At 40.8% G+C, this 13661-nt stretch overlaps 1 protein-coding gene across 5 annotated transcripts in view; it reads left to right on the top strand.

Annotated features, from left to right (window-relative positions):
- LOC124158409 (gastrula zinc finger protein xLCGF3.1-like) overlaps window positions 1–13661 on the top strand; it is a 123010-nt gene that overhangs the window by 17399 nt on the left and 91950 nt on the right. Inside the window, exon 3 of one of the 5 annotated variants that reach the window (XM_046533487.1) lies at window positions 10598–10756. The exons of 3 other annotated variants lie outside the window; for them this stretch is intronic. In XM_046533487.1, the coding sequence (XP_046389443.1) occupies window positions 10598–10756 (159 nt within the window). Of the gene's footprint in view, window positions 1–10597; window positions 10757–13661 lie in introns of those variants that run through there. One more of the 5 variants, XM_046533489.1, reaches the window with a different exon arrangement.

Raw genomic sequence — 13661 nt, forward strand, 5'->3', positions numbered from 1 at the left:
AGAAAATCGCAATTAATACGAAATTCGCGTATTCGCGGGAAAACGCCGGAAATCGCGTATTTCGCGGGAAAATCCCGGAATTCGCGTTAAAATTCGCGTTATCGCATTTGCGACTTTTGCATGTCCCTACTCATGATTGTTTATATTTTACACTTTTTCAATAAATATCAGCTCGTTATCATTTTTTCGAAATTTTATTAGCTCATAAGATAATTATATATGCCGCTCTATTTGCGAATGATTTTCTTTGAAACGATCCAAATTTTAGCGAGACGACCATTATTTTCCGTGAAACATAAGTGTAGTGACGCGCGCAATAGGGTGCCTCGTTTTGCCACTTTTTTAGGAGCGAATCGTAATACCTGGCAAAAGTTGCGTATCCGGGTGAGTATTACAGGTATGATCATTTTTCAAAATCGGTTAATATCTTCTGTTCGCCACTTTGTCTTGAAATTTTGAAATTTTTAGCGAAAAATGTAAATAATTTAAATTTGGTTTTAGCAAGCACTCATTTTTTCAAATGGAGTATAGCATTGATCTTTCCTTGATATTTTAGACCTAAAACGCTGGCTCTATTGCTTTTGATTATCGAGAAAATGACCTTTTATCGTGTCCCCTAAAGCACTTTTGTGGGGTTGGCAACCCGCAACAATCAGCCTCATTTTATGCCATGCATGCGATAAATGACGTGAAATAATTTTTTTTTAAAGTCAAAAACGTGGAAATCATGTCTGAAGTTGTCAAGGGTAGTCACTAGGATGAGATTATTCTCTTTTATGTCATCGCCTTGTGTAATGACCATATTTTTGTGCACGAAGATATCACTGTTATCAGTTTTTGTCAAGGTATGTGCCATTTGGATAAAAGCATCTATTCCAGCAGTTACACAAACCAGAGTACTTCAACTCATTTCACGTTACATGATGAAAACGATAGGGCAAATTAAATCCTATAGAGTGAAGTGGTACTTCAAAAAACAGGATGACTTGTTGAAGTCTTTTACTAAGGAGACAACGGAACTATGTATTTGATAAAGCCTTCTGCAAAAGTGCCAACTTTCCCAAATGTGTCTGTCATAAGGAAAAAATGTTTCTACCCTAGAGTAGATACCACTTCTTTGTGGATCAGCGAGGTCCAAGAATATTCCGAGTTGGAACTATTGACATCCCTATGCTAAAAAATGCAAGAAAAGGAGATTTTTTTAAAAGTCAAAAGCGTGGAAATCATGTCTGAAGTTGTCAAGGGTAGTCACTAGGATGAGATTATGCTCTTTTATGCAATTGCCGGCTATGTTGACCATATTTTTGTGTAGTAAGATACTCTGAAGGAGGAAACTATCATTCTGGATTAACTAGAGGTTTTTATGTCCCTATAGGGTCAAATTCATCTCCCTGCGGTAGAAAAGGGGTTTTATATTTTAGTATGATCTAGCAAATGTGCAGCTCCTTGCTCACCTATCCATAGAAACGGTAGCCAAGCGACCCAGAGCCCACCACGTGGAGGTGGCTGCTGCACCTTGGGCTCCTCCGCCTCATCCACCCAACCAACGTAATGCAGACCAGTTTATTTGTTCAGAATCGTCACCGTCCGGAAAAATTGTGATAGTTTGAGATTTCAATTGATATTTTGGCAGAAATTCCCGAGAAATCAAAGTGGATCTGCTGCAGCCATCCCTGGCGTTATTCCCACTTAAAAACGTAGCCGCTTTAGAGGCAAACTTTCCTGTCCGTTCCACTGCCACTGCGTGACAGAGATATACGGCGAATGAATATTCTGGCCAAGTACCGTATTTGCACGAATCTAAGACGAACACGATTCTAAGACCCCCTTTTTTGGAACTCCACTATGGGGAAAAAAATTTTCTAGGGGAAAACGTTCAATGCGGGGATGTTTGGCTAGGTTGCCTATGCCCCAGGAAACTCAGGATTTTTGGCGCGTAATGACAGGAATAGTGGTACTTTATCGAAACACTTAGGTCTTATTGTTGATTCAACTAATTGTTTCTTCGGAGGGTCCATGGTCCGAAGACCAATTAAATTAAACTAGTGATAATGAAACCTGATTTTATTAAACCCACACGGAAAACACTCGGTGGCATGAAGGCAAGCCACCCTGGAAAGTATGGAACCACTCGTACGAGATATGCTATCGCGTTCGGCGTACGCAGAGTATACTGCAGAGGGTGAAGCATGGCCATATGACTGCGCCATGAAATTTTTTGTCCCAAAGATACCCATTCTTTTCTAATTAGCGTAGCGCCAGATGGGCGGATGAATTCGGATTGCTAGTAGGGAGGAACAAAATATCCTAAGAAGATATCCCTTCGTCAGTAACTCTGAAAAGTGAGACTTATGGTATAACTCGTAAATTGACAACTGATAATAACCTGATATCCTGTTTTCGGAAAAAAATGCCGCATTAACTGCCGAGAAGCTCAGGTACGAGGATATAGTGTTTCCTCGAAAATCACCATCGTATTTTTCCAACTATTTCCTTGCTTAGAAATACTTAGATAACGTTAGAAATACGTCGTATTTGGTCTCGTTCTTTTTTTAACTACGAGCACATTGCAAATATTTCAGCCTAATAAAAGAATAATACCAATTGCCGAAATTCATTGTTAGACACCTTTTGAGCTAATAGGTGATTCATGCAGCGGTTGGCCTCCAGAAACTGGGAACTTTGAAGCAGGTAGGCTGAAAAAGGTCAGTGGGTGAGAAAAGGGGGGGGGGCGTGAAATGCGTTTCTGTTGTTCTCGTGTAACTTGATATTTTTTTTGAAGCTAAGGTCTTCGTAATACGATCCCTGCACTAGCTGGGACCTTTTGTTTGATTTTGGAGAAGAGGAAAGCGTCAGAGGGGGGAGGCGAGTGCAGAATGGAGGGGGATAGCGGATCTTGGGAAATGCGCTTATGTCACTATCCCACGGCTTTGAGCTTCTCCCAATGGTAGTTTCATTTCGTGGGGAAGATTTAATCTATGTTCCTGTCGTTATTAGCCATAAATGACACATTGTATTTATTTCGTCGCATGCTCGTCAAAAGATGGATGCGGGAAAATTATACGTCGGGACCACGATCTTCAAACGATCATTGCGGGAAAGCTATACTTCGGAGATGCGAGAAAAAATTGCATTGCCTATATGGAACTTTATTTGGGACCAGAAACGGCGGACGATGAATGCGGGAAAATGATCAATATGGGTACGATAGATCGGGGTTCCACTGAATTACTTTTCTTTTGAAAGCGGCAGTGTAATAACTTCTTTTCTCTGCCATCGTAATATTCTGAAAGGCAACTGAATCGATCTCTCTAATCAGAGGCAAATCATGTTGCCTTCTTACCGTTGCTCTGAGAAAAATGCAACGACTTTGTAGCAGTTTATTCCACGACGACATTGAGGCTTTAACGTTACAATTTAGGTAAATTGTAACCAATCACACGAACATTTTGTGAGTTGATCGAGCTTTAACTTGAATGGAGCCCAACCCAGGGTAAAGTAGGCAATCTCGTGGACTCGGCAGAAGTGCACCCAGCGGCTGATCGGCACGCACCGAATTTTTGCCTGCTGCCCTAAAATGGAAAATGTTTTTTTTTACTTGAACGCAAAATTAAATATGCTAAATTACTGTTAAGCTATTTTTGACGTTGATTTTTCGTTGTATAGCTATCAGGTGGCAAACTCAGGTGTCCATAGTTTTTCCGACGTAAATTATGCAACCCGATTGACGTCGAGAATTTTGCATCCGATTCTAAGATGAACCCTCTTTTCTGCAGGAGTTAGGAGAAAAAAAAACCTCGTCTTAGGTTCGTGCAAATACGGTATTTTAAGATAGAGACAGTTTTTCAACTACTTCTTCACTTGATATTTTCCTCTCAACTGGTAGCACGACAATTAAACATCAGTGCTTTCCCAATTGTAAGGGTGTGGCCCACCTCCTCGAAAAGTCGCAGGTCGCACGCCTCAAATTGCGTGTGGGTTCTTGCCCTTGGTGTCGGGAAGCAAGTTATCACACACAATGTCACGGTTCACTCCGGGACCCGTGAACTCCTGCAGGAGTTCGGAAATTTTAGTTCGGGATTCGCCCGCGTCCGGCGCCTCTGCGGAAACTTTCACTTCACTACCCTCCCTTCCTCTTCTCCCCTCCTTTCCTTCCCCTCCGCCGCCGGGACGTGCATGCGTGAGGCTCTCTAGCTCTCTCTCTCTCTGGCGTCGCGTGAAGAAAGGTCTTTCCCACCACGTCGTCCGATCCGCCCGTGATCGGTAAGCTCCATACAGCTCCATGCCTAGGTCACTCTTGTCAAGCTTGCCTCCTCCCTGATTTTGCAATGTTCTTCTCGTTGAAGGGCTTTTATCTGGGGTTGAAGCCTTTCTTTTTCTTCTCTCCTGACCATGGTGTTGTCCATGTGGCAGTAATCTGCCGCCGAGTCCTCTCTCCTATCTCAACATGTGCTCTTTCATGACAGAAGTTGGCCATGAAGATTTTATTTTTGTTTGAACAAATGTCAAGAGCCTTATGAGGAGTAAGTTTTCTTTCATTGTAAATGTGGATGTGACCTATGTTTTAATTTTGATGCCTGAAGAACTACCTCATCTACGACCAACTCAAAAATTGTGTGATGTGTGGACATCGTTTTTGTGAAAGCTAAAATTCTGCAAATTGTCTTCGACCATAGTTAAATATAATGTATTTTAAAATTGTCTACATTCTGTGACTGCTTTCTTGTAAAACTGTTCCCTTTTTTTTGGCGGTGCATCGAATGAATGCACCTGGCGCCCTACCAATCTTATTCTCAAGCAATTTCTTAGGGAATCCACCCACTCTACCATCTGTGGAGCGTATTTCCTTTAAATTTATCCTTAAGCTAAGCCCGAGCAGCAGCCACGGCATACAGCCTTCTATCATCCGGTCATTCCAGCAGTTTTGACGTCTCAACAAGTATTTGAAGTTTTTAACCCAAAGTTTATTTCCTTTTAAAATCCCAGTTTCCCAATCAATTCAATACATAAAGTAATTATGAGTCAGTGCGTCTAGAATAGCCAAAATTTAGTATACTACCAAATTCTTGGGAAGGAGAGGAGCTGCTGGTGACGGCACGGGTGGATAGCGAGGCGCTTCGGTCGCACGGGACAAAAGGCCTGCGCTTCGACTCCAACTGTGAGTTACTGAGTGAGATCCTGAGTGCGACAGACCTAATAGCATCTCCACCGTGCCATTATATAGTGAAGTGGAACCAGGATGTTTTCGTCCAAGAGGAAGGGGAAGAGGAAGGTTAGGCGTTCTTAAAATTGAAAAGGTGCAAATCCCGAGGCATACTTTGTCATAGCTGGCTATTCGGAGACGTCACACAACAACATGTTCATTATCTGCTTCATGTTCTATAGCTCTAAGAATTTTCATCAGTGCCTCTTGTCGGACGGTCAGTCTATGATATCTTATCACTGCAAAAAGAAGATTTTCTGGGAGTGCGGGAAACACTTTTGTTTGGATGGATGAATGAACTACTGCTCGGTGATTCCTGGGCTAGGATATCTATGAATGGTCTCACAGACGTGACGATCACCATGGGCGATTGAAGATCGAGTCCTGATCCTGCATTGCATCACTGCATAGACTTTTAATATAAATGTCACTATTTCGATGAATTTCTTGGTAGTAGGTATCTTAGTAGAAATGTATAAGAACTAGGAACTCTGTTAGCTGTGGTCAATGGCGGCAATGGAAAACTAAGAAATCTTGAACTGGAGTGTTAAGTAATTTTGTGCTTATTATGCTAGCTCTTTTACGTAATATTATATCGGCATTGTGAATTCTTGCTCTCCAAATGCAAAAATATAAGTATAAAGGTGAAATTGATTCTTAAATCAACCACCAGATGTTCCAACACTACCCCGTGCATCACATTTTGTTACTGTCAATAGTTTGCATTATTTCTGTTCACACTTTATGGTGCCACTAGAGCATTAGTAAGGGTGCAAGGGAAAGAAAGGGAACAAGGGAATGAGTGTATACTACGTTGATTGGAAAACGGCCTAAGTACTTCGGTTCCTTATTATGACTTTAGATTTCTTCTGGGCTGTCGTTTAGCAAGTCACAACTTAGGAGATGAAATGACACCACTGGGAGCTTTTCACATTCTGGCTGTTTTGAAACTAAGTTACCTGACAATCATCCCTAAAGCAGCGCTTCAGATATAGAGAACGTTTTAATTTAGAATGCCAAATTTTGCTCTTGTCTGTAAAGAATGCCGACGATATGACACTATATTTCTCTTGAACTATAATTCCAGCTTTTAAAGCTGTGTGAAGTACAGTACATGTAGTGTGTGCACCAGCCCTCTCACTTACACTATATGTATCTCTAGGGAATTATGGCAGTCTCAGTCATATCTAATTTGAATATGGACTTTCTTTCTTTCTTTTGGTTTGGTGAATGCTACATCATTAGCGTACCATTCGTCATGATTTTCCTCATCAATTTTAAATATCCTCAAAATATTCATAATCATTCAAATATGAAAACCGATGATTCAGGTGATTTGAGTTTATGCCTCTCATTTAAATGATTTAGTTCAGCCCTTTCTTGCATTTTTTGGCATAGGAATGTCAATAGTTCCAATTCGGAATATTCTTAGACATCGCTGATCCACAAAGAATGCCCTATGGTTTTCATCGTGTAGTGTGAGATGAGTTGAAGTACTCTGGTTTGTGTAACTGCTGGAATAGATGCTTTTATCCGAATGGCGCATACCTTGACAAAAACTGATAACAGTGATATCTTTGTGCACAAAAATATCGCATGTTATCGCATGCGTGGTCATTACAGACGGCGATGGCATAAAAGAGCATAATCTCATCCTAGTGACTACCCTTGACAACTTCAGACATGATTTCCACGTTTTGGACTTAAAAAAAAAACTATTTCGCGTCATTTATCGCATGCATGGCATAAAAAGAGAATTATTGTTGCGGGTTGCCTATCCCACAAAAGTGCTTTAGGGGACACGATAAAAGGTCATTTTCTCGATAATTAAAAGCAATAGAGCTAGCGTTTTTGGTCTAAAATATCAAGGAAAGATCATTGCTTTATTCCATTGGAAAAAATGAGTGCTTGCTAAAACCAAATTTAAATTATTTACATTTTTCGCTAAAAATTTCAAAATTTCAAGACAAAATGGCAAACAGAAGATATTAACCGATTTTGAAAAATGATCATATCTGTAATACCCACCCAGATACGCAACTTTTGCCGGGTATTACGATTCGCTCCTAAAAAAAAGTGGCAAAACGAGGCACCCTATTGCGCAACAATGCAGTTTGCTTCTGCCGAGCCTCTGTGTTTGGTTGCCTGGCGTGGAGTTTGACAGACTGGCTTGCTGGCGTGTCACGATCAGTCGAGACGTGCTTACCGACTTGCATCGGCAGTTTAGTCTTGATAATGACACCGTATACACGTGTTACACCAGAGAAAAATATTGCAATACTAAATGATATTCCTGTCTTTGATGGCATGAATAGGGTGAATGGGCATCTAGCTTTGTTTGGAAACAGCTGTTCGTCAATGGTTATGTGCGGTCCAGGCTATGGTTAGGGCATTGTATTACTTCAGTTACGACGGAAAAACATCGTAGCATGTACACACGATTGAGTATTTGTATGTGCTATGTACGGTATTAGCGGTGTGTTCCTCATTGTGTTTTAGACGAACATGGATCAACACTGGCTATTGGACAGAAGAAATTTATGCGTAGTCGTGATGTTGTGCACCGACGTGATGCCGGCCAGGCTTCAAAGTGACGACGCCTTCTCGTTCAAGATCCTACCTGAGAAGGAGATGGCCATGCTGTGGAACCATAGCCTGGGCCACACATAACCTTTGACGAACAGCTGTTTCCAAACAAAGCTAGATGCCCATTCACGCAATTCATGGCATCAAAGCCTGATAAATATGGGAAAAAATACTGGCTTGTAGGGAATAAGGATAGTAATTATTTAATAAACGGATTTCATTACCTTGGCAAGGACGACTCTCGTCAAGCTGGCAATCACTTTACAGATCATGCTACGAAATTTATGCGGACCTACTGGACCAAGGGCAGAAATATCACTACTGGCCAATTTCACATCACTTTGCTTGGTTTTACTAGAAAAAGAAAGGGTACAAACTTTTTGGTTACCATAAATAAGAGAAAGAAGGATATCTCTGCCGGAATAAAAGCTTCTCAGGAAGAGTTGTTTCCAAATAAATTGTACAAAAACGGTTATGTTACACTTACCATTTGTTAGGGAAAATCGATAAAATGTGTTGTTGCTCTAAGCTCTCTTCACCCTCATGTTGTAATTAGTGACAATTCTAAGAAATCACCCAAAACTGAACCAGAATGGACTAGAAACTGTCAAGTAAAGGTAAAATGCAATAAAAATGGAAATGTTGGTTTTTGTAAGCTGTGTAAAAAGTCAGTATGTGTGGCCAAAAGAGTGCCAAAGTGCAAAGGGAAATTTAAAGAATCTGCAATGTAGATAAAGCCTTTTAGAAGTCTGTACAAAAAAGTATTCGATTTTTTTTTTTTTTTTTACAAAGTGTTTGTTTTCTCTTATATACAATTTTGTAGTTAAACAGTCGTGATTGATTTAATTGTTTTCAAATTCTCATCTTTAAAATCAAATTTCCATGTTTGAAGACAAACCAGATGCAAAAAAAAGATGCCGCAGTCCAAGAGAACAGAATTTTTTGCATAATATTTTTTTTAATTCAGTGGAAATATCTTAAAAAACATTATTTTTGTTAAAATATAAAGGAACTGAAAATAAATATTACAATGAAGATGACGCTTTAACACTAGCGACTAAGAAAAAAATTATGTGCTACATAACACACTTATAAGAACATGGAAAAAAATCAGGAAATTTAAAAATGTCGAGCAACCTTGCCTGGGTGATTTGAAATGGATTGACCCATATTTGTTTTTGTGTATGTGCTGAACTTGACCAAGTTTCCATTAACCTTTTCCCTACCGTACACGTATATATACGTGTGGACGTTTCCTGACCCGGGAGACCACGGGCGTATATGTACGTGTGAGATTTTCCCGGTCAAGAAAACGAAACCCGTATATATACGTTTTCTAGCTCTCCCCCTTTCAGGACGGTCGTGGGTTTAGGTCGCCTTTGTCTCGGGACCCAACGCTTCGGGGTTCAGGATTAACCCTCCGAATCCGGGAGCAGGTACCCGGACCCTTCGTCTTTTATAACCCCTCTCAGCGGTAAGGGACAGCGGTCATACAATTGTTTATAGAGTCAATTTTCGAAATAAATATTAGTTCATTTCTCAAGAAATATAAACTAAGAATTGAATTGTTTGTCTTTTGAGCAGCGTTTACAATTTTTAAACGAAATTCTACGACAAATATTAACTTATATCTCGAGTTATGTATATAAACATCAGCATGGAAATTGTTGCTGCGTTAAATGCTTTGAAGATGGCCTTAGAACTTCGTTTAAAATTTGACAATGCTCAGATAAAAATGAGGAATTATATTCAATGTCTGTAATTTACGTGCAAGCAACAATTATCCATTTGCTAAATACATATAAGCAATACATAAGTTGACCGCGAACCAATGCCGCAGGTATTGTCGTAAACCCGGAAAGGAGGGAGCACAAGTACTCTTGGAGTCCGAGATAATGCGGAGTCCCTGCGTGGAGGGGTCGAAAAAGGTTCAGCGAGACCCTTCTTAACGAATGCCCTCCAAAAATGCTCCGTACCACGAGAAAGAAGAGTCTCTTGGGGCTCGGTACAGCAGTCAAGCTAAGACGAAAACTCCGCCGTCTCGAAAGGGTTAATAGGGTTATTTCCTATTATTTTTTTATTGCCTAAATCGAAAGATTATTGCTCCCGGAGTATGCATTTCATGCTTTTAGATTTTTAAATGACAATATCAATTTTTCACGACTAAACGAAAAGTGAAAAATTTCAAATGTGTGAAAACGCGACGGCTAGGTAGGAATGATGGGAAAAGTCTGTGAGACATATTTCTGGTTCCAGCTGTCGGCACGTGAGGTGACCTTGGGGCGAGGCTTGAGCACTGATACGACGCGGGCTGCTAGCAGGTAGTTGAGTACCCTGCTAGCTGGTAGCGCTTGTCTTAAATAAGGATTATTATTCCCCTATCAAACGAAGGAAAATTTTCGAAATTAGGTATTTTTAACGTGTGATGATTAAGAGATGTTTCTCTGAGCTCTATGCCTCATGCATGCATTGATAATCTCAGACGATGTAAAACTCCTATCTACTCGTACAGAAACTAGGTCCCTGTGATGTCACGTGGAGTGGCATCGCATGGGTGCCGATCTGGCCTTTTTCAAATGAGGATAAAATTGGCCATTGCCAATTGTCTAAACTGGGTTTTCTAAAACCAAATAATTTGTATATGTATTATGAATACAGTAATGGTGGTTAAGGAATCTCAATCAATGTATTTAGTTTTCTTCCATGAAGGAAACTACCCTTTTTTGTTTTTTGGTCACCCTATGCAAGTACGTTTGCCTACGGACGATGGTATTGTTTTTATTAAGTCCCGTCTTGTGCCTCTTACAGGTGATGCGCTCGGATGGCTATCCCCAGACTGTGTGCTCATCTTGCCTGGACAAACTGACTGATTTCAAAATGTTCAAGGAGCAATGCAAAGGTTCGATGGCCGCGTTCGAAAATGGTTTTGACCCAGACAAGTTCAACTTTGTGGATGGACCTGAAACGGTGAGTCACTAAAGATATTTTTCACTGTGGCAATAAAGATCTAACGATTTGATCGTTGGGTCATTCTTCCTCATAGAATGATCCTCCAAGGTCGTTAGAATATTAATTGCGTAAGCTTGGTTTCGCTGTTAGTAGGGCCCGCCCGCCTTTGTGACGGTGCGGGACTGCTCGTCCCCTCCCTTCCTCCCCCATCCTTTCCCTGGAGGTGTCGTCGGGCTCTCATTGCGGCGATGCCTCCCTTCCTTTTTCCTTCCTCTGTCCTCCCCCTCTTGAGAGGCACGGGTGTATAAGTCTCTGAGACTATTAAGAGTCTTGGTTCCCGGTCCTCAAGACCCCCGAACCCACTGTGGCAATAAAGATAAGAAAACAATCTTTAAAAATTTAAGCAATGATATCTTTAACCCCTTGGACTGTAATGATGAGTCTAGCTCTTCACAAAATTTCGATGCCAAACTGCGCAATGACGAGTGTACCTCGTCCTTAGATTTTCATAATTATAGCACTACAGTAGATTCCGGTTAATTGGGACGTACCTGGACTTGTGCACTTTGCCCCAATTAGGCGAACTATCCTGTATATGGGCGTAAACAAACGTTGAAATGATAGAAAGAAGACTAAAGAATGTTTATAATGCAATATAAGTTTATTAATCCATCAATTTGATTAATAAATCAGCGAGTTTAGTTAATTTAGTATCATTTTTAAGAATTATCACAATTTAGTTAAAAATATTTTTCTCATATGAATGTCTTTTATTGTGTCCTATTAAAGAAAAGTCCTATCCTCTTGCGGATAGTATAACAACAAGAGCTTTTAAAATAGGGAAAGAATAGGAACATTTGTGAAAATAAGAGCAAATCAAACCTAGGGGAAAAATATAAAAGAATACCGTATAAGCGCGTGTAAGAGGCGCACCTTTTTTCCCAGAAATTGCAGCCGAAAATGAGGGTGCGCCTTTTACGCAAACTTCTTATCTTCCCCCCTCCTCTTCACTGGTCGCAAGTCTAAGGGGAACTGAGTAGCCTTTGTTTTTCAGTGTGAGTCATCTGTAACCCTAAGTCAAAAACAAGCGGCAGGCAGGGGAGTTTCTCCCTAAGTGACGTATTTTTAAAATGCTCCTGTTTGCTTTTTTTGTAAGCATCGCGCTGTCACGACGGTACCCCAGAGGTGAACATGGAAAAGATTGCACGGGGTTTTTCGCTCCGGAGGGCGTGCTAAATTTACTGCCACGAGTGGGCATCCGCGGCATTTATACTACATATAGTAATCGGTTATCAAACGTAGATAAACGCATATTTTTGAAGGACATACCTGGTTAATAGTCAATATCTGTCTTGCCGAGTAAATTCCATTATGCTGAGGACCTGATTTTCCAAAAATCATCTTCAGACGCTAATATGAGGATGAATGTAACGGAAAATTATATTGGTGTCAAAACTTGCGCTTTAAAAAATTCCAACGAGTGTGTTCATTGTTGGACTAAATTGTGGATGGAGGAAATCAGAAATGCTTATAAGTGAAGAGCGTGGAAGGAGAGTTCAAGGGTAAGGAGCGCGATCCCTCCGTCTTCGAAGCAAGCAATGAAATACGGAGGGGAAGGAGCGCGCTCCCTCCCCTCCGTATTTCAAGCTACGAGTCTATGAGCGAATGGAGCACGGGAAGAACACGTCCGATCTTGCATGTGACGCCGTTGCCGTCAAAGCGATGGGGCGAAGGCGCAGCAATGTGATATACGCAGTTTGCGTTGCCTGAAGTTTCCAGTCTGTCTAGTCTTGTTTGAATGCACTTATGCTACGCTTGTTTCTTCCGAAATTGTGCTGTTAGCACTATTTTGAATATTAGTAGCCTTGTTGTAACTATAAATCTTTGTGTCTAACAGTTAGAGCTTAAATACTTAAATTCTGTCAGATATGCGTCGCGTTAGATCTCTTTCCTTTTTTTGAACCTCGTGCGTGTCATACAATTATTGAAAGCTATCGAGATATCTTCGGGCTCACATCAGTAGATGACTCACCTAGCATTTGTCCTCCATAAACTGGGAGATCGATCAAGGTCAGTTGGTGAGGCGGGGTAGGGATGAAACATGTTTCCATTGTTCCCCTGTAACTTGATGTTTTCCTATTTTCCTGTGGGGTCTCCGAAAGGAAAAAAAACGGCAGAGGCATTGGCCGATGGAGGGCCGAGTGTGGCTCCGTTAAATCTACGACGTGGTTATTATCCTACGGTGCTGAGATTGCCCTGATTGTTCTCCCAGCTCTTGGGAAGGATCACGCTATGTGCCTGTCGTGTTTTGCCTTAAAATTTTCCACGGCTGCAATTCTATTGCAATACTCCTGCGAGAGCATTTAAACAAAATTGTTCGAGAATAGGACAAGCGTCGTAGAGCAATGGCGTATGCGAAGAGAGGATCGGAACTCTTTCTACTCCCTCTTATGCCGCTATTACCGCCGCAATTATGAAAATTTCTCTCAATAAATATTGAAAGAGGAAAGTTCAATAACTGTCGAAATTCCAGGCGTACGTCTGCAACACCGCGTGATAGTATAAAAAAAAATGCCCCAAACTTTTTTTCTTCATAGCTCCGATGCTCAAAATAGGGGTGCGCCTCTTACACACGCTTATACGGTAGTATTCTGAAAACAAAAAATTTTAATTTCGTCGCGATTATGGAGTCTATGTCGCCGGCTCATGGCCCAATAATAAAGCGACATGCTGTCCCAATTAAGCAGAGAATACTCTGGGATATTCCTCTATCGGGTTCTGTTCTTCAAGATCTGCCCTAATTAAGCGGCAAGTAACTGGTGGACCCATTAAACGGAATCTACTGTATTTAGAGGAGCAAAATAATTATTTTGAAAGCTTAAAAATGTTAAAACATAATAATAATAATAATAAAATGCCTTTA

This window comes from Ischnura elegans, chromosome 5 (assembly GCF_921293095.1).
Source record: "Ischnura elegans chromosome 5, ioIscEleg1.1, whole genome shotgun sequence".
Classification (NCBI taxonomy): domain Eukaryota; kingdom Metazoa; phylum Arthropoda; class Insecta; order Odonata; family Coenagrionidae; genus Ischnura; species Ischnura elegans.